Below are 22,389 nucleotides of genomic sequence, written 5' to 3'. Positions count from 1 at the left end.
CAAATTAAAACATGTAAATCGAAGTAAAACTCTAGCCTATTCTAACTTAAATTAACACTTTACTTAGTTGAATGCTACAATAGAGAATAAATTCAAATTATAGTGGTACCGTGTAGAATATCTGAAAAATAGTGATACCATATGGAAAAACCAAAAGTACAATGGTACCAGATGGAATATCCCTTAAATATTTTGGCAGATTGTGAAGAATAATTTATACTGGGCAGGAATTTTATACAACAACTAGTTTTAGGACCCGTGCATGATGCACGGGAGTATTAATTGCTTGATAGCATAAATAATCATCAATAAAATTAATCAAAATATCGTAACATATTTAAATAATCATATATGAAGGCATCAAATTGTTATTTACAGAAATGATTTTTCTAACGCAATCTATATGTTTGAAAACACTTCCTTGTAAACTACGTTTGTTGTACTTGTACGCACTCCGTGTTCTTTGTCAAAAGGAAGTATCTTCAGACCTTTTTTGCTCGTAACTCTGGAAACAGCAACATAAAATTGACCATGGCTAAAAACAGGTCTCGGGAGATACAGGCCTACATGAGACAAAGATTGTCCTTGACTTTTATTTATAGTCATAGCAAAACAAACCATTAAAGGAAATTGACGTCTCTGAAATCTGATAGGAAACTTGGTGGAGTCCGACGGCGTCAATGTCATTCTTGGGATAAAAACTTTTGCACCCACATTACTTCCGGAAATAACAGTAGCTTCAATAACACGATTACCTAATGATTGACGACTAACCTCGTGCCATTACATAATCCAGATGTTTGATCAATATTACGTAGAAGCATAACGGGCGCACCAACCTTTAATCGTATGCTATGATTTGGGAGACCAGAGCATTTAATTGTATTGAGGAATTCAGTGGAGTATATTTCGTGGACTCCAAAGTTTCCTTCCTCTTTGCTTATAGCATCCGAACTCAAATAGACTTTCTCTTCTCCTGGAATAGTAGATAGAACATTATCATTTACAATCTCCACTATCTCATTTGTTGGGGCCAAAATAGCTCTTTCTTGAAAATATTTAGCTTCCCAAATATGTTCCTGTAGGTCTGGATACGTGCTTTCAACAATTGCTAAAATCGGATCGGCCCCGGGATCTATAAGGATATCTTTTGCAATCTCGACGACGGCTTCACCATCATTAGGACCGCCAGCATTTCCATCTCCAACGCTTAGTATCCACTCTGAGAATTCTCGCAATTCATCAACAGAAGATTTTGAGGAACTTGATTGTAATCTCATATTGCGAGTAAGTGTAAGGACCTTACACGAATCCCATAAGTAAGACGAATTAACGGTGGCGAACACGATATCCTGCCTACTTCCCTTTGGTACAACTGGTAATATCTGCCTGAGATCACCTCCGAATACTACCACTTTACCTCCAAATGGTCGATGCAAGTTATCCCTATCAACAGACCTCATTATGTCCCTCAAACTTCTATCAAGTGCTTCAAAACAATACTTATGCATCATCGGAGCTTCATCCCAAATGATAAGTTTTGTCTTGATGAGAAGATCAGCTAACTCCGACCCAGGGCGAATTCCGGCGCAAGTAGAATTTTCATTTACATTCAAAGGGATACCAAATCTAGAATGAGCTGTTCTTCCACGTGGAAGGAGGAGAGAAGCAATTCCACTTAAGCTACTGGCAATACAATTTCGCCCTTCTTTCTTATTGCAGCACATAATGTTTTCCAAACATATGTTTTACCCGTTCCTCCATAGCCGTAAACGAAAAATAGACCTCCTTCTTCACTCGAGACAGCATCCAATACTTCTCGATAAATCATCGACTGCTCATCAGTTAAACCTTTATACAATTTGTCGTGTTCCACGGTCATTTCCTCAATGTCATATGAAAGCTCATCTGCTATAAGCTTGTTTTGTCCTTCAAACATGATTAGTTCATCAGGAAACGGATTTCACTGAATCTACGCAAGCTGCTACCATTACTTTGGAGCATGGTTTCAATCTCAGCCAATGCAAAAGATTCGATTTGATCATCGGTTAAATGCAGGTCTGTGAAACATATAAACAAAACAGTAACCTATATTAAGAATGCAAATTGCTAAAAAGTATGGTTTTTGACTAAAAAATATTTTCGTAGTTATTTACCTTTATTTTTTTGAAGACAACGCTGTTTGTAAAGTATGTCATCAGATAATAACTGCCATGTCTTATGCCAAACTTCCTCCGGCTTCGACATGCTACCAGATAATAGTAACATAGAGAACAAATGTCTTAGATAATACCCTGATTCTCTAAAACTTGCTTCTGTTATTGCATCGACATATTCCTTGTCATCATCAAGTAAACCCCTTGCATAGCAAGCTTCCTTGAATGTAGGACACACTACACCATCAACCGTTCTAATGTCTTCGTAGCATGTCGCGCCTTTTACAAAATTTAATAAAGTTCTAAGGTAGAACTTCTCTCCAGATCCAGGTGAGACATGGTAGATTCGTCCTATTGTGACACCTCTAGATCTTGGGGTCCACTCTCTCTGTGCCTGTTTCCAAACAAATTTTGTAGGGAACTCCACATAAGTAAGCTCCCTAGCTTCTTCATATTTTTGGTTACATTGCATCCAAGCGAGGAATTTCGTATTGTCAATATGAGGTCTGTCTAGTACGGATTCTACATCCGCATGGTCGTTAAACAAAACGGTTTGTTCTCCCGGTAGATGAAAACTTAATCTTTCAACAGCAGGGGTTCGATAATGTATGTTGAATCCAAAAATCCTCCAAATTGCTTCACACGCCGAAATATATCGGCAATCATAGTACATCTTTATTTCATCTATTTCTTTACCTTCACCTTCTTTCTGTTTATCTTGATAAGCCGCAGCCGTAACCCTATCATATCCCTTGTTTATATATTTGAACAAATATTTAATTGATCTAGATTGATTACACCATTCAACGTTTATGTGTCCTTGATATTTACGAAGCAATTCAGCATTATATGGGACAACATACCGATTATCAAGGTGAACCCCACTCTTCTCAACTGTAGATCCATTATCTCTTCGTCTGTACACTGGATATCCTTCATCATCTACCTTAGTTGCCTCAATAAACTCTTGGGAAAATGCTTACTGCATTGCTTGTCAATCATACACGGAGCATTTGTATTTGCTGAGCCACATGGACCGTGCATCATGTACTCGCTTACTGCTTGATATAGTTCTGGATCTTCAGATTTATCAGGCAACTCAGCACAAATAATCTTATCAATATCTGAAGCAACAGGGTATTTGTCTCCCTGATGCATGAACAACAAAATATGAGCGTGCGGCAAACCACGCTTTTGGAATTCAACTGTATAGACCACTGAAAATAAGCAGACAACAAAATTAGTTTTGATATTCAAGTTAAATAAAAGATATAACGATAGCAATCCAATTAAAAATAACATATAATAAAAATAATAATATAAATAAGGACGATGTCTAACATACCAGCCCTAACCCTGCCAAATATTTTGCCATCTTTCAGATCTTTCACCAACTGGTCTAGTTTCATCTTAAAAACTCGACATATGATGTCTGGCCTATCCTCTGGCCTTAGGCCTCTTTTTTTTACAAATCTAGTAATCTCAGGCCACTTAGGATTACACGTAAATGTTATGAATAAATCTGGATAACCATACCATCTGCAAATAGCCATCGCATCTTGATAGTTTTCTCTCATATAACTATGTCCTCCTGTGAAGGAAGATGGCAATACTATACGACTTCCAGTCGAAGATCCCTCGGTTTCACCTCTCTCGACAGCACCTCTTAAATTCTTGACATTAGCAGCTCTCAAGCTTTGTTGGTTGTGTCTAAGAAAAGACAACCTTTCAGCTTCAATCATTGTGTAAGCATCAATATGAATTGTTGTAACAACCTTCGAGATAATAGTATTGTTGCCGCCTCCAGAGCTCGGTCTTGTATTCTGTATGCAAAAAACTCACGCATTGTGAGTTTAAACCTCTTTCCTGTTGAACCGTCTGATGGAGTCTTATCCCTGTGCATAATATCTGTTCTAAATCCATCTTCTCCGTATGGAAATAATAGTGGATATTGCATAGCGAGGTAAGAAGGATGAAGTTCGGAAATTTGTTGTAGCTTTCCACCCTTAGTTTCGATAATTATATCTCTTTTGTCGGCACTATCAATATCTCCTACAATAAGTGCAGCTACTTCTGATGTTGTTGGCAAATTATAAGTTCTGCCATCAGCCTCTCTTTTGCCAATAAGTTTTAATTTCAAATTCTCACACGTGTTAGATGCAAACCTATCCCTAGCCATTCTAAAATTATGAGCTAAAGGGTTATTATGATCTAACATATCTTGTAATTCTGCAACTAAGCGATCTTCAAACTTGTCTGGGTTTGATGTACTGGTAACACATAATGAATAATAAGTTAGGATTTGAAAAGGAATATATAAATTAAACAATTAAAGTTACAATGATACTTAAATCCATTTACTATGTTGTACCTTGCAGCTGTTTTCCTGTTCTTTATTTCATCCTCAGTATCATATATGTACAGCTGAGAAAACTTTGGTCGTGCACCATCAGCAGGCAATAAAGTACCTATTAAGTGATGATTTTGACCACCAATTTTATAATTATATGGACCTCGACCTTTAGATGTAGGTGCAATAATCCTTCCACCCATTGATGTAAACGAATACATCATATTATATCCTCTTATATTTTCAAGAAAATGGTTGCTTCTATTATGTTTCTTCTTCAATAGATCATAAATAATTTGAGGTGGATGTTTTAGCAGAGGTAGCTGAACCTTCCCTTGCATGCAACACAACGAAAACTTTGGCTTGATGTTTTTGGATTTCTTGTTAGCTCTCTCATTGAACCACATTTCCGCGCCACAAAACTCACATACATGTGTTGGGTCTCCTAAATCTGAGTAGCTCTCTGTCAAAAAAAACAAAATCAGTAATAAATATGAGATATAAACATAATTAAGAAGACAACACAAAAATCATAATAATAAGTACGACATTTCGCATGATATGCAATAGTTATTACAAATTATATGCCAACCTGTAACGATATCCATATAATTGACGTCGTTGTCACTATCGTCTTCTGTAACACAGTCATCTTGAACGGTAGTATTTGATTGGTCATGAGAACTTGATGCAATATTTTCATCTTTATATAACAGTCATAAAAAACAATACATTTTAGATACGATGTTAAAAGTACTTCAAATATTAGATACTTGTATTTAATAAGTAAGTAATAAATTAATACCATTTATAATTCTCCGTGTAACTGATTTAAGGATATTTGAACTTCGAACCACATGTCTCTTAGATCTAACATTACTATGAGATTGTGCCAATTCCAACATGTCTCCAGAAATCATAGAGCTGCCTATTAATTATTGCGTTTTAGTTAATATAAAAAAAAATCGATGTAATTATAGAATACAATCAATTCATTGAATAGTACAGAATGCATACCTCGAGCTCTTTTTTCTAACATAATCTGCTTTCTATTACTTCTGGCAATATCAGAAGGAGATGGTGTGGCTAAAGTAAATGTCAAATAAATATCTTCATTAGATTTTGCATTTTAATTTTATTTAATCGTTTAATATAAATAATAATAATTACATATGCAGAATGTATGTAAAGCGTATACCGTTAATAACAATGCTGGTAGGATTATTGTTAGAAATAATTGTGTTTAGCGGTTCCTCAAAAGACGACTTAGAAGATGATGATTGCAAATCTAGAAAAATAAAAATTTGTATATTAATTATCTTAATATCAACATTCAATTTAATTACCATATAAAGGGAATTTATTATATATTTACCTATACGCCCCAATGGAGTAGTACAAATAATACTTGAATCATTAAATATTGTGCTTATTGACGGTGAATTAACAACGGATCCATCTGAATTAATACGAAAAGATAAAATAAGTTTATATTTAACATACGATAATATTTTGTATAATAATAGCCTCCATAGTACACATCTATACCGTTCAATGAACGACAAAAAACATTGGAATTAAATACGGATTGCTGCGTCCCTAAATTGGCTGAAACTTTTCACGTCTTTGCGATAATATTAGTTTTCTTTTTTGCCTTGCACATCTTGTTAATTTGTTTTGAAATACAAATTGATAGAGATCTTGAGGATACTGCAAACAAACAAAAACAATACAATACAAAAAGTGAATTAATATAATGACAATATAATTGCCAAATGAAAGCCAAAACAAAAAATAATTTGTTAATATACTAATTGATTAATTATAATAATATTTTATTATGACTATATCATAATAATCATAGTATCACAAATAAATTAATATTGAGAGGGTTAAAGATAAAATGTTTACATATAAATTCTTTTTAAAATCCATGTTTTTTTACATTAAAATAGACTGCTTTCATTAAATTAACCTATATATTATTTGTTTTATTTTAAAAACATAGAATAACATTAGTAACATACCGTTTGACTATGTACAAAATATCAAATTATAAGCTAACATGTAGTGATTATACTTAAGTCAAGACAATTATAAGCAACCTTTCTTATTATATTTATGATGATTCACATGCATTGCATATTAACTTCATTTCATTACAACAATATTTCCATTACTTCATTTCTCTATCTCTCTAACTTCTCTCTATACTTCTTTACAAATATCTTCATCTACTCAAAAAATTTCCAAAAAATTTACTTCATTTCTCACGATTTTGTTCTACAAATTTTCTATGGTACCAGATGGAATATCCCTTAAATATTTTGGCAGATTGTGAAGAATAATTTATACTGGGCAGGAATTTTATACAACAATAACTTAACGGTCTTTGCTATGGTATTGAAATGAAGAAGTCAACCAAATTGACAAGATAGAAGGATATGATAGCTAGTTATGGTATAATTTTCTTTGGTACTATAGTTAGATGCTTTATAATACTACTAGCCTTTATATGTACGCGATGCGTGCGTTATTAAAAACTTGTTATTCTATGAGATATTATATCCATACTTTATTTATGATTAAACATAAATATGAAAAATGTAATAGTTAGATGAATTTAGATATATTAATTCGCTAATGTAAAAAACTGAAAAAGGTTGTGTGTGATTAACATTAATTTTTTGTGAACGAATATTGAGCAGAAAGAACAGAAATAATGAGTTGGTTTAACTGAATTAAAGAGTATCAAAGGTTTGTGAGTGTTTCATACTTTTCATGTGCACGTCATATATACCATCTTTTCTTATAAAAAAAGTTATAGATATTTTTCCATTTAATTTTTTGATTGAAGTATTTGATGCATATATCATTTTCAACTTGTTTAGAATGACAAGTTGAAATGAGAAATGGTTTTTAAATGATTTTCTTTTGTAATTTTTTTCATTCCATTAATTAAATCATTATAGGTAATTTAGTATTTTCAGAGGGGGACACCATCTTCCTCCCCCTTCCCTTATTTAATAGAGATATGATGATTTTCTTTGGTGCAATAGAAAGCATAGTTAGCAGATTAATATATAGTTTGTTAACCAACGATGGGCTTAGTTATTAATGCTTCATTTTGTTGCTTTAACATGCAGGAAAATCCCCATGCCTCTGCATATCTAAACAAGTGTAGAAATTTGGGACGACATAGTTACTGTATTTGTTCGCTTTGGAATTTGGATAGAGCAACCAATGATGTGCTTAGCAACACAGTGAGTCTGCTGTTGCTATGGACAGTGAATTGAGAGGGCGACTACACCCTAGAGTTCTTATGGAGGTTCAAACAAGAAGCTCAAGAGAGATTGTCGTCTGGTGAATATCGTTAGTAGTTTTGCGGAGTCTTTGAAAGAGTATGTGAGTAAAGCGCACGACCCTCCAAAACTATGTTCCCAAGAGATCTACATGCAGTCTCAAGTGTTCTTGGGATTTCGCGTCAACAAGTGCTAAAGGTTGTGAAGAAGTCCATGAAGGGGACGGTAGATGAGTTGATATGCTAAATCATCTACTGGATTAGCAAAAGTTAGATTGAATTTTATTATGTATTAGTGGTTAGTAGTTTTATTATGGTGGTTGTAGAGATTGAATTACAATCCTAAACTTTAATAACTTGGTTTCCCAAGCAATATTAGAATTTGAAAATTTTAGATTTGAAATTCTACGTATTACCAAATACTTATTAGAATTTGAAATCCCAAATTTGTAATTCTTAATTATTCCAAACACTGTACTTGAATTTGGATTCCTGACATTCAAATTCTTAGTTAAATTGAACTATTTGAAATGAAATATGGATATCCAAACGCAAGCTTATTGTATTTGAGTTTCAATTAAAAGTGTGATTATGTAGTGTGGTTAGGAGTAAAGATTATAGATTCATGATTGAGATTAAGGAATAATACAAAGGAAATTTATTGAAGTGACATGATTAAACCATTGCTTATGACCATTTCGAATTTAAGATGCATTCATCTTGATTACATATTTGTAGTTTAAGAATTTGAGTAGATTGTATTAGTAATAGCACAACAAATGTGATCTTTCACAATCTAAATTGTAGAGTTACATATTATTATAACTATAATGATAGGTTTGCATGATTGTGATCAAGATGAATGCAACTTAAATTTAAAATGGCCACAAATTTGAAGTTGCTTTTATCTTGATCACATATTTATTTAAGAAAAAAAATTATACTCAAATTTTTTTCTCAACTTATATGTTTGAAATTTAGGCAAGTAGGACTATTGCCTAAAAAATTGCAAGTACAACTATTGTTACTTAAGAGAGGATTCTAAAACAAAAAATTGCCTTAAAATTTGCAAGTAGGGCTATTTTGGTCGAAAATTGAACCAGATTAGACTAGACTGAAAATTGCATAACTTTTGTTACGGTCCATCCGAACAAAAACAAGTAGGCTTTTGAATTTTTTGGGTCTAAAACCACATTTTCGAGCCGTATTTGAGGGGGGTCAAATTTTAAACTAAATTATCCCTGCCCAAAGCTGCACATTTTCCAGATCAATCACTAAAGATCAACTGTATATTCCTCATCGGTTTTTGACATCTTTATTTCAACATTTTGAAATATATTTTTGTTAATATAGCTAGTTTTTTATCTTTAATATAGTTTCCTAAGAAAATATAGTTTTTTGACAAAAAAAAAAAAAAAAAGACATCAAGGCTCTTCTAAAAGCCCCCTTATCTATCTCATTTTTCTCTCTCAAACCCTGGCATCTGTAACTGATATTTGGAGGGGGATGGCTTCCGTTTTTACAGGTGGAAAACTCCAATCTTTGTTCTTCTTTACTTTATTTCTCTAGTTTTCTTTGCTTTTTAGGTCTTATAGTAACGCTTCATTCTTCTATTGGCAACTTTTCTCATTTGAAAACATGTTTTTCTCCTCTTTGCAAGTTACAGTTCGTATTGGTTTGTTGATAAAGAATGATGGGAATACACTACAGTTCACAATTTCTCAAATATATTCAGATTAATCAGATAAAAAATTCCTTGCACCTACCACAAATCACCAAACTATTATTCTCGACAGGCTATATACCAACATGTGCAAGAGAACCCACAATTGAAGATCTATGCAACGATTACAGTTCAGATGAAAGACACTTATATTGGTTCAATTTGTTATGCATTTGCTAAATTATGTCATATGACCCTTTATTGATGAACTGATTTTATATAAAAAAAAAAATCTTCTATTTCGCAACTTTTACATTATAAATTAAGGGATTAATTTTATCTTTATTATGGAAGCCTCCATAAAAATTGAATCTACATCACCGAGTTGGGAAAAAAGAAGCAAAGAGAGGTAGATGTATGTACACTGTGCATAATGTAAATTGTTAGGTCTCAGTGTCTCACTCTCACTGATAATTCCATAATCAATCTCAAACATTCAAATTTCACCACTTCATTTTGCTCCACAACATTGTTTGATACAGTATCCCAAATCTCACAACCCACCCCCACCCCCAAACCCAAGAAAAAAGGAAAAGGGAAAGCCTACACCTTGTTTAAGGCCAAGAAGCTTAAGAACACCTGCGCCTGCCGCCTAGCAGCACCAATACCACAACCCTTTTCGCTTGGGAAGAATATTGGACGACCAGTCACTACCTGTCAAACGAATACAAGTAAGCCGCATCGTACAAACAAAAATCTACCTAAGGTCTCCCAAATATAGCAACTGTATAACAATACGAATCATGCTTTTGATAGTGACATTTCAGGAGAAGAATATGCAAGGAGCTGATTATACTTGCTTTAGAGTTTCACTAGTTTTAAATTTGTTACTAGAGTAGTTTACAAGAAAGTTTCAATTGATAACTTTCTCCCTTCTATCTCTCTTTTCCACTTCTTCTCGGAGTTCTAGCGTAAGGAATCAAACGATGGAAAACGACGCTTTTGAGGTAATTAATGTTGAGATATACAATCCCAATTTTTCTACTGAACCGAATATACCCTTTATGGCACAGGTTATTACTGTCGTTTGAAAAAGGAAGGTGGAATAACAATACCAATAAGCAGGAACTAGTTGCTTTCTTCCTCCTCCTTGATCTCTTCTCCTGTCTTCCAGATGATGTCTTTCAGCCCAGTTGAAAGGCTCTTATAAAACTGCAAATTTTAAATTAAGTTTAACACCATATGATACAGAGGCAATAAGGCAGACCAAGAAAAGCACATATAGATGGCAATTAATTTGCAATAATTGCATAAACCAGAACTTTAGCCTTTCCACTTCGCAACCCAGATGAACTTAATGCAATGTACACACAAGATAGTTTACTACTTCCCTATGCATACTATCAGCTTATACAATTTGCTATCTATGGCAACAGTCTAATGCAAAATTTAATATACGCCCACGTACGTTAAACCTATGTAAGAAAACACTGATCCTAGTATGGACAGATTCTAAACGAGCTAAACTAGAAACACATGAATATACCTTGTGAAATTCCAAGGTGTCCCCGCGAGACTTGCGAAGTTCCACCATATACAGCGACGGAGCCACTTCCAAAATCTGTAAAAGATAATAAATGCCATGGTAAACAGAGCAAGATTTCAATGTTTTATAACCTAAAAAAAATAGCATATCAATGAAGAAAAAGATATTGAAAAAGTTAATTTTCAAGGAGAAGCCCGAGCACAAAAGCACTACTAGAGAAGATTAAAATTTACTTTTATGAACAGAGAAGTATCATTATTATTTTCAAAAACAAGGATACATTCAGAGTGATACCTCTGTTGCAACAGCTAGCTGACCCTTGCGTCCAGTTTTCTCTCCTTGAAGTTTCATCTGAACACCATAAAGGGTTTTTGTCAGTAGTGACTTAATCAACTCTCAATGAAAGATAAAGAGGTCAACTCACAATTTAGACAAATTTTGCCAGAAGCTGAACATCAGTGAATAAATGATTGAGCAACAGGTGCAAACAAATGCAGCCATCACTGGCAGAACACACACATTCAGGAAACTGCAAACAGTGAAAATGAGGTAGGAGGACATTGTACCTTGTAATTATTCTTCTTCACACCAAATCCCAAAGGCACAGCTGTCTCCTCAATCTTTGATATAATCTCACTAGCAGAGGATTTAGATGTAAATCTTGTTTCACGTTTCACGAGTCCCTAGAGCAAAAAAAAAAAAAAAAAATTCAAATGATATTTAACTTACTTACAGATCAGAAACCATTTCAGGCAGTTCACTGCTTACGACTTCTTCAATAAAATGAATCAGTTATTATGTCTTTATGAGAGTCAAGTACTTAATTTCAAATGAATAAAAATGCTGAGGGCGATACATAAAGAAAACCAAGAACAAGCTGCTATCGGGATATTATCAAGAAATCAACACCCATATCCAGAAAATCACGCACATTTATACCAGTTAATTGTTCCCCAACTTCCAACTGTTACAACTGTAGCTCAAAAACAGAAAATCACTTACCATCTGTTTCTCAAAAAGTGTGCCCAGGTTAAGACCCTGAGATGTAGAGATGAGCTCAAATGCATTCATGGCAGCAGGGGATTGAGGAGCCACTATCCGTTCTTCCCGTCTTTCAACAACAAGGTTTCCGGAGAGCTGTAAACAGGACTCGTGTCAGGATGCATACATAAATAACCGACCATAAGTCAAGACACTGACAGCAATTTGAAGAAAATAAGAAACTTGCCATTGACTGGTCAAAGATTGCATCAATATTATCTATTGAAATATCAGGCTCTTCAAATATCGATGGCTTGTAACCTTTCTTAAACCACTCATTTTGAATCACTTCAGCAATTGTGATACGCTGTTAGAAACCATCAAGCCCCAAAAAATCAGGTAATGTATAGGTGCAGCAAGTAAAAAGACGACAAAATATCATTTCAGTTGAATAAAGATCATAAAGGGATCAAAATTGAAAAAGAGTAGGTACTACTGAAAACAAACCGTTGAAGGATTAGGATCTAGAATCCGTTGGATCAATTTCTTTGCACTCGAGGAAAACCATGGTGGACAGGCAAAATCAGCCTTGTATATCTGCAAACATCAGGAGACATAGACCAGACATAAGCTGAAAAGACCAGAAACAATGTAAAAATCAATAGAAAAAGACAAGGTTTCACCAATGATTCCACTAAAGTAGTAACGTTGTTTAGAAGATACAAAGAGCTGTTACCAATCTATGCCAACTAAAACTGAGGTATTCTATTAGATTATCACCCTTAAATCATCCTAGTAACAAAATTATACTTCAGTTTTCATAGAAGCGCTCCATAGATATCTTCACGAATGTGCTATTACAAAGCTAACACATATATCACAGAGGACAAATTGTTGTGACTTACTCAACATATAGCGAGTTTAGGAGCTAGCCACAAATTATAAAAATTTATAAAAAAATTTTGTAGCACTACCAATTCACATATTCCATAAAGTTTTCCGTTAATTGCCCTAAAACGCTAATCCTCCACTTCGACACTTCCACCTCCACCGTAGACCGAACAAATGGGTCAATTAGGTTGGATACTTGGATTAGAGTCAGATGTTCTTGGCTCAGGACTGCGGATCTTATCCAGGTCAATCGGTTTCGAGTTCACATCAGACCATGCGTTTTGGAGACCCAAAGCATTCAGATTGGGTTGTACATATTAAGGGATTTAAAGATGCTGTCTCTGGCTCTCTGCTATCTTTTGTCTATATATGTACAACAAAATATAGGGAATGCACGTCGCGATGAGCAAGTTATAGTGAACAAAATCATTCATAATCAAATCTAACCATACAAATGATGTCCAAATCTAACAAAAAAACTGCTTAAACAACCAAATATGAGAATTAATGGTACATTAGGTAGGAAAGTTTTGGCACAGGTTTTCATGGAAATGAAAAGGTTATCAAAACTTGTGCCGAAAGCAGTGTCGCAACAAAATTGGAGCAAAGGCAATGGTACCCTTAATGAATAGTATCCATTTATTAATAACTTCAGCACTAAACAATAATTATTATATTTTTAGCCTTGTCGTACTTTGGGCTCTCCCACTTGTCGAAAAAGAGGTCCAAATTCACTGTGACCAAGCAACACTTTGCAACATTGGAGATCAGAAAGAGGTTGCTTGAGGTGCCTGAATGCACGCTCCATCATTTTCACTCAAATGTCCCACACAGCTATGGAGGCAACCTTTTTTTCAGAAAACGAAAAAAAGGTCAATCCCATTTTATAAACCAAAAAAGGACAGAAAGAGTGACAGGAAACAAAGGAGTTATGGGGCCACTTTCTGGGTCTTCTATATTTCTGGTGGCCATGAGTTGCCCAAACAGTTTTTTGTAATTAACGAGATCTTCGTAACTGTTTTTGGATTTTTTGCCCTTGCATTCCTTCACTTATGCTTTAATCCCAAAGACCAGGTCATAAAAACTGCTGAAGCCTGCAACTCTTCTTCTTCTTCAACACATTTCATCTAAGAATACAAGTTTCATCTCTCTAATCGGAGTCCGCATAAAAGAGAGTCGTTGTAAATGTTGGGGTGACTCTAGTACTTAATTGCACCAGCATTGAGTGAAATAGCTTCTAGGATAAGGTTTAACACGCTACATTTGTTCATGACAAATGTGAGTTATTCCAGAGGCTAAGTGTTTTATGTCACAATTCAAAGCTAGCACACAAAACTACTTGAATTGGTTTATTCTAGTTTAGCTAATTTTAAATATATTGAAAGTAAGGGAAATGAGAGAGATTATATCTCTCTCAGAAAAAGAAAAAAGAACCATTATCTCACAGTTGATGACCATTCAAAATACAATAAAGTTTACTTCCTCTGTTTTTCTTTTACTTGGAGCATTGAAGTACGGCATAATAATTTAGGAGAGGAGAGAGACAAAGAAGGACCCCTGTGCTAGCAGAGAGAAAAAGAGAATATATAGCCAAAAATATCAGCAAGTAATATGCAACTTTCTAAAGTGGAAATTGTTGCAAGTGGAAAAAAATAAAAGAAGTATTTGCTAAGAATTGAAGATGAAGTTCAAAAACATAATTTTTTTTTTAAAAAAAAAGCAGAATTAAAGTTAGACTGGAAACTGAAGACATTATGATCCGCTAAAGGACGAGAGTGTGGCACTACGTTTCTAAAAGATTTGTGTGAATATAATGGAATTAGACATGAGTAATTCACCCAAAACACCATGGAATAAAAACTCGATTGTTCCATTACGTAACTACCGTTATGTTACCTATTTTGACCTTGTTGTTCTATGAAATGTCAATACATAACTTCGGATGTCTGTAACGTCAACTTGCCGCGTTAAAATGTTTGTTTTCCAGTTATGTCCAATTGTCCATTACTTGTTACCTTTTAGAATTGGCCAAAAAGAGATAAGGAAACATACATCGCAAATTCGCAACTAGAAAAAATAATGTGCACACACCAAAGAAGGGAGAACAATGTGACCTGCACTTTCAAGTTGGGTAATGAACATGAGTTAGTGTTAATCTATATGAATAATAGACTAAAGCGCTCATGTTTTAAGTAATTATTCATTCACCATAGAAATAACCCAAGCATAGGATAGGTTTGGTCATTGTATGTTCAAGGAATACTTGTAAACTTCAAAAAGGCAAAGATGAGGTTAAAAATCTATTAATGTGATTACTTTCTAAACATTCATGCCGTCTTAACCATGATCCGCTCCATTCATCCGTCACAAGCCACTTCCACGTCAACACAACCAATATCAATAATGTGACTGCATCCGATATTTTCTTTCCAATTGTACACTCCACCTACAGAATGGCATTGCCAAAAGGAAAAACCTTTGATCATTTGTTAGTGAAGGCTGTCCTTTTTAGCTAATTATGTGTTGAATAAGGTTGCCCATAAATAGCTAGACAAGAATACTTATGAACTGCGGAGAAGCCATGCACCTAATCTGAAATTTTTGAAAGTGTAAGGGCATTTAGTTAAACTCGTATTACCATAGTTTTAACGAGAAAACTTTGGATCAAAAACCTTTGATGTTATTTTGTTGGTTATGCTGAAAATTATACAACTTAGGTTTATTGATCTTAATGATAGGTCCAATTGTGAATCAAGGGATGCTGAAAATTTGAACATGTTTTCATTTGAAAATTGTGGTTGAAGTTTCTCAATGTGTGTTAATAACTCCTGCTTCTACTTCTACTTCTACTTTGATATAAATACCGGTCAGACCCTAGGAGGAGTAAAGACGTACAACTAAAACTAGTTTTGATCCTGAGTCCTGACTTTGTGACAGCTTATTCACAGAACAGGATTTCGAAAGCTTTAGAATTGAAGTGGATAGAGTGAGCAAATTCTCCATCACTTTGTATCACCAAACAAGACCATCCTTTAGGGCATCATTTTTATCACCTCTATCAACGATTTGCGAAATCATTATCATTATGGAGCAATCTACATATCATTAATATCTCCATTGTCGCTGCCAAACAAGCATCATGCAAGCCAGGACGACAACCACAATTCCTATCATCATAGAAAACTAAAAACTTTCACAAGTTTCCTTGAGGTAAGGTATATTGCTCACTTTAACCCTATGCTTCTTCGATTTTTTTTTAAGAGCCTCATGTTTAAATTCTCTCCCCAAATCACCTTAGTCCTAGGCTCTATTCACTTCACCTAATTTTATCGAACTCAAATGACATTTACTAATTGAAACTGATTACACTGATTAAAACTGGGTTTTACCGACTGAATATTGCTGATCTCTAGTGTAATTCTAATGATGTAACTGATTACAAATGATTGACCCTGATTTTTAAATCTCATTCTTTTAGTATGATTTTCACTAATTAGAAATGATTTTTTTACTTAGAGAATGGAGATCAAGAACGAATAATATTGTCAATAACTGCAAGAAGATCAAGAAGAAGCAAAAGAAAGGTTTGAAGCAGATCTAAAGCATTTCAGAAAATCATTGAAGTTATTCATGAGCTATAATGGATGACCCAGCACATAGAGAACCCAAAATTAAGATTGATGCTCATGAAGTAGACAATGTGAGAACCGCTGAAGATGTCACAATTGCAAAGAACAGAATCAATGCAACTGCAGATGAGGAACAGTTCAAAAGAAGAGCTCAATGGCGCAGTCTACCGTTTAATATCATAAATTTTCAAGTGTAATAAACACGTCGAATGTAAACTTTACTGCATGGATTTTTCGCATCTTCAATGAAAAATTTCAATGTGCACACTACATGTCAAAGACATCTCACTCTCGTTTTTGAAGATCCATTGCTACAAGGCCAGTAATTCATTTCCACTCTATGCTAGTTTGATTTGGTTGCTCCTGAAAATATTTTATCGCTTAGGCGTCGTACAGAATTGAGAATTCCCCCCCCCCGACCGCCCGGATCCCATGAGTGAATCGAAAGTTGGATCTCACCTGAATCGCCCCATCTATAGTTTTTCTCCGAGATAAATGATGCAGATAACCAGAAAAAAAATATGGAAAAGCAACGATCCATGGCATAAAATCAGTAATATCAGGAAGCTACAGTACATTTTGTTTAAAGTTATTTTATAAGGATAGTATATCATAGAAAATTAACCTTGTTATAATCACAAGAGTATTATGCTAGGTAATTAGGACATTACACATCCCTTGTTGTTAAGTGAGCTTATTAGTGAAATCAACCCCGACATGTTATTTTCAGAATATGAAGTACTCGAAAATTTCATAGAGCCTGAGTTCGAGGGTTGTCCATGAAAATTGTACCTTTTTATACAATGACATGAGGTTAGCATCTTCAAAAGGCAAATAGCCTGCCATAAGGACAAAGAGAATTACTCCACATGACCACAAGTCAGCCTTAGCTCCATCATAGCCTTTGTTGTTAATAACCTACAAAAAAAAGGCCTGGAAATGAAACTACCAAAGAACAAGAATCAGTATCAAACTTATGTACTGTGAGAAAGTAATACCTCTGGAGCTACATAATTAGGTGTACCACAAGTTGTGTGAAATAATCCATCTTCCTGAAAGAAACATCTTTAAAGGGTCACATAATTCCTCTGCTGAAGAAGCATCTAGGAGCCTTAGCATGGGACACTTCTCATAGTTCTCAACGGAGACAGTGATTTAATAAACACTTACACGGACTTGCTGAGCAAGAGCGCTCAAACCAAAATCAGAGACTTTAAGAACGCCCTTTGTATCCAACAGCAGGTTCTCTGGCTGTTTATAGAAACATTCAGAGATTGAAAATTCTCAAATTAACACACATGACTGTCACTATTAATATCAAGTTCCAAAAAAAGAATGATAGCAGTTAAATAGAGCCCCAAAAATAAAAATTTACAAGCTAGACTAAGTTCACCTTCAAGTCTCTGTGAAAGACACCTCTGCTATGGCAGTAATCAACAGCATTAATCAACTGTTGAAAATATTTTCTTGCTTCATCCTCCTTCAATCTTCCTTTACTTGCCTACCTCAAAGAACATATGTCAAATCTATGTAAAGGACAGAAACTTATTTCTTAAAGGAGTGGCAAACAGAACTGAAGGCACAGAAAATCTCACAATTTTATCAAAAAGTTCTCCGCCTGTGACAAATTCTAGAACAATGTATATCTTTGTCTTGCTAGCCATAACCTACAAGTACCAGGAGAAAGTAAATTGATCACGAAAGGAAGGAAAACAAATTATTTCAGTCATTAGTATCCACAAACTACAGCTTGAATAAGCTCTTGACAAAAGCTAAATGTTCTATAGCGTAAGAATTAAATGTGGAGTAGTTCTTCAATTAGCATTTCACTTTATAAGAAGAGAACCCACAGAATAACATATGAAACAAGAATATAGAAGCGTATAGATCGAGGTCAGTGTAAAGTGTATTTGCTTCCAACCTCAAACAAACGGATGACATTTGGGTGACGAATTAGTTTCATGGTTGATATTTCACGTTTAATCTGCAAAGAAAGACCAATAATAAGTCATCAAAACATAAAATCAGATAAGAAAGAGTTAAAACCCGTCACTTCATTATGCAATCATACAACAACGAGCAATCAAATAACCTTTGTGGAAAATATAAAGCAATCTCACACACGAACTGCAAAATTTACGTAGCACATTACAAGCACAAGAAAAGTGCAAACTTATCAGCACGCCGACGATATAGGTAAAGCTCCAAAAGCTACTAATTGCTCCAACAAACGACCTTGAAAAATATGCTTACGACATCCCAAAATTTAATCTTCTGGCCTCACAACCCCGAATTTTTTTTTTTGACCACCAACACAGATAAACAATTCATGAATAATAGTACTATTAATCTCACACAACCTCCAATCTCTATAATGGTCAGCCACAAGATTTAATTATACTTGCAACATGCCAACAATTCAATAAATGCATGAATCCCAAAAACCGAAATACCACAACAAAACCTTATTCCCAAGATGATTTGGGGTCGGCTACCATGAACTGTCATAAGAAACCGTCCAATCAGAATCACCCAGATAGTAAATCAAAAACCTAAATACCACAACAACAAAACCTTAGTCCCAAGATGATTTGTGATCGGCCAACATGAACCATCATAAGAAACCGTCCAATCATAACCACCCAGATAGTAAATCAAAAACCCAAATACCACAACAACAAAACCTTACTCCCAAAATGATCTGGGGTCAGTTAACACGAATCGTCATAAGAAACCGTCCAAATCAGAACCACCCAGATAATATATCAATACCCATATGATCAAAACAGTATATATTTACTTCAATAATCAATTCCACAAACTAAAATTAGTGTACACATACAAGAAGTGATCCAGTAACACCAATTACCTGGCTGATCATCTTGTGCTTGAGAACTTTATCTTTATCAAGAATCTTAATTGCAACATTTTCACCATTTTCAATATTCCTTGCAAATTTCACCTTAGCAAAAGTTCCTTCTCCCAACGTCCTGCCAAGCTCATACCTCCCAACTCTCGTCTTCCCGATGCCACTCCCACTGCTGCTCCCCGATCCCCTCGTCGACATTTCTACAACTTTATTAATTATTTATGTTTTATTAATTATTTTATTATTGACGAATTTTTTAAAAAACTAATCAAAATAAAAAAAATCTCTTCCTTTTACAAGGCTGCCAAATCTGACTCTTCGCCACCTTCATATTTTTCCCAGAATTTTACAGAAAAAAAAAATATGGATCAAATTTGGATAGTAGAAGAAGATAACAGTGGTGTGAAGTTTACAGAAAAGCTTTGTTTGATGGAGTTATGATCCAAAATAGAGAGGGAAAAAGGAGGAAAATATGGATATAATTAGTACCCATGTGAGATTTTTATGTAAATCATAGATACTAGGATTCTATTAAAATTAAAAATAAGATAAGGGCAATGATAATTTGGACTTATTTGCAGTAGAAAAATGAGATTTTCACCCAACAAAATACAAAATCAAAAGATATCTGTGAATTATTGACATAAATACAAATTGATAAGCTTAACTTTCTGGGAATTTTCTGGGTGCGGGAACAAATTGGATAAAGTTTAGTAAAAGTGATATAATCAAAAGGGACAGGTGTGAAATTAATGGATATGGAAAAAATTCTTTCTGGGCCGTAAAGTAAGTATATTTTCTCTCTCTTCTACTGTAATTGTTTGAGAATTTGGGGAATTAGGGGATAATTTTGAGGAGAGACTAACAGAGAAATGTAGATAATATATATTGCTTTTTTTTTTTTTGAAAGGAAAGATAATATATATTGCTAGTTATTATTGAATGTATATATTTGATTTTTATTGTAAGGTCGTCGAGTTTGATGTGAATTTTTTATTTCCTAATTTTGGTCGTTGATTATTAGTAATGCTACTTGCTACTGAAATCCGACGTTAATAGATATGAAGATATGATCCGGTGGTGTCCGAGGAAGGCGTTTATTGTTGTTTGAAGTTTTGATAAGTTTCCTAGTGGCCAGTGGGTCCCCCACACCATGTTCAGTTCTCAGTTCTCACCTTTGGTTTGCTAAAGGTCGTAGACTTGTAGTAGTTGATGATTTTAATAAATAATTTTCCCTTTTGCTTCTTTTGGTAAACATGGTTTCAGGACGAATTCGGAAATGCTATAGAGTATAGATGGATGGAGACGAAAATTCCATACCGAGCGTTCACAACTGCTAACACCCTTAAAAAGGTCATATCAATCCCTAATTTTAAAATAAACTAGGTTTTAGGTTTGGGTTATGTCCCGGGTAAGGAATTTTTTCATTTGCCAATATTGTACTTTAAAATAATAACAGTAAATACGACTTGTTTTAGTGGTTAAAACTTTAGTATGTGAACTTGAAGCCAAAGGATCGAAACCTATACTATGCAATTTCTTATTTTATTATTGTACATGGATATAGAGTTTTTCGCGGGGACATACATCCGAAGTAGTAATTTGGATGGGATTCGAACTGCGAGATTTTTTTAAAAAAATTTGGATTGGATTTAGATTGAGATTTTTTTAAAAATTAGATTTTCGGATTAGATTGGATTGAGGATAATTGAATCCAAAAATCCAATATAATCAAATAGCAATATGCCTTGTACTATGTATGTGGAATTGGCTTAAGTACTCCCACTGTTTTTTTTTTTATCATTCTCACTTTTTTGTATGCGTCTTCCAATGCATATTTTTGAACTTAAATATCTTTCATTATATATATTAGTATAAATTATAATGATTGAATATTAATAATGTACTAATTGAAACGAATTAAACAAGTTCCTACATGACTATATTTTTTCTTATAAATTGAAAAAAATTGAGAAGATTCTCTCTAAGTATGAATAGTGCCAAGATTCCAAGTGAGAAAGATAAAAAAAAAAAAAAAAAAAAAAAAAAAAGAGGGAGTACTTAACTAATATTTTTTTTTAGAAAAGCCTAGTACATAGCCCAATAGGCGTATCACTTCAATACTTCCCCTAAAACCCTACAACACTTAGTTCCTCATTCCCTAAATCTACTAGGTTGTTGTTGTGTTTAATTTATTTTATCGAAAAACTAGAGTTTCAATAAATCAAATTTTCGGATCGGATCCAATCTGGAGTATGAAAATTCAGATAAGATTGAATTGGATTCAAACTCTAATCGACATGGATTTAGATTGAAAATTTGATATCCAAATTTTTTTCTAGATCGGATCGGATTAGGCCCTAATCTAAACCATACACCGAACTTTCACCCTAGCATTTTGTAGGGATATACCTCGCTACATTTTTTGTGGGGACATATGTAATATCCTGAAAAACTTAAACGTGTTTAAGTAATTAATTTTAATGAGTAGTTAAAATTTGTTTTATTTTTTCGTTTCATTAATTAAACAACGTATAGTAAAACGAATATAGAACTGCAATATAAAATTTACCAACTTAAGATGTTAATATGTATGCGAAAATAAAAGATTTAAAACCTAACATCCCCTCTCCTTTTCTCTCTCTAAAACCCTAGCCTCTCTTACCCCTTCTTCATCAATTAGGGGGCTGTCATGGATGTTTTCATCTATGGTAAGCCCCTTTTTCCCTTTTATTTTCAGTTTTTAGTTCATTTTCTTGTTTTGTTCAATAAATTAGTATCTCTTTATGAGATTTTCTCAAACCCTTTTATGGGGTTTTTAGTTTCTGTTTTGGAAATTCCTTCTCCCCTATGGGAGTTGTGAGTATAGTTCTTTTTGTTTTAGGTATGAGAAATTATTCTCATTGGTTGAAGTTCGAGATTCAACCTGAAGAATTAGGGTTTCACAACTTCTGTAAAATTATGGAAGACTATTGGAGTACGTTCATCCCAAAATTTCCGCAT

General features: G+C 34.1%; 1 protein-coding gene and 1 pseudogene across 1 annotated transcript; both read right to left on the bottom strand.

Moving 5' to 3' along the window:
• Positions 1–399: 399 nt before the first annotated feature.
• LOC104908510 (uncharacterized) lies at positions 400–4,099 on the bottom strand (annotated as a pseudogene).
• Positions 4,100–9,901: 5,802 nt separating this feature from the next.
• Positions 9,902–20,375, bottom strand: LOC104901259 (CBL-interacting serine/threonine-protein kinase 23). The gene is made up of 15 exons (XM_010688807.4): positions 19,387–20,375; positions 18,439–18,501; positions 18,113–18,184; positions 17,911–18,018; positions 17,688–17,768; positions 17,516–17,569; positions 17,310–17,435; positions 12,505–12,594; positions 12,245–12,364; positions 12,019–12,153; positions 11,583–11,699; positions 11,311–11,367; positions 11,017–11,091; positions 10,586–10,682; positions 9,902–10,184 (listed from the first exon to the last, which is right to left on the bottom strand). Exons 1-14 carry the CDS (start codon positions 19,582–19,584, stop codon positions 10,599–10,601), a joined length of 1,380 nt encoding a protein of 459 aa, XP_010687109.1. The 5' UTR covers positions 19,585–20,375; the 3' UTR covers positions 9,902–10,184; positions 10,586–10,598.
• Positions 20,376–22,389: the final 2,014 nt, after the last annotated feature.

This window comes from Beta vulgaris, chromosome 8, assembly GCF_026745355.1.
Source record: "Beta vulgaris subsp. vulgaris cultivar EL10 chromosome 8, EL10.2, whole genome shotgun sequence".
Taxonomy (NCBI): domain Eukaryota; kingdom Viridiplantae; phylum Streptophyta; class Magnoliopsida; order Caryophyllales; family Amaranthaceae; genus Beta; species Beta vulgaris.
The sequence above is the reverse complement of the archived record's forward strand: the minus strand, read 5'-3'. Positions and strand labels throughout refer to the sequence as shown.

Excerpts from the sequence above, each read along its gene's own strand:
- LOC104901259 (XM_010688807.4), bottom strand. The coding sequence starts at position 19,584 with ATGTCGACGAGGGGATCGGGGAGCAGCAGTGGGAGTGGCATCGGGAAG. Across the intron at positions 18,185-18,438 it reads ATGTCATCCGTTTGTTTGAG|GTTATGGCTAGCAAGACAAA; the intron begins GTTGGAAGCAAA and ends TGGTACTTGTAG. Across the intron at positions 17,570-17,687 it reads CTCTTGCTCAGCAAGTCCGT|GAAGATGGATTATTTCACAC; the intron begins GTAAGTGTTTAT and ends TGTTTCTTTCAG.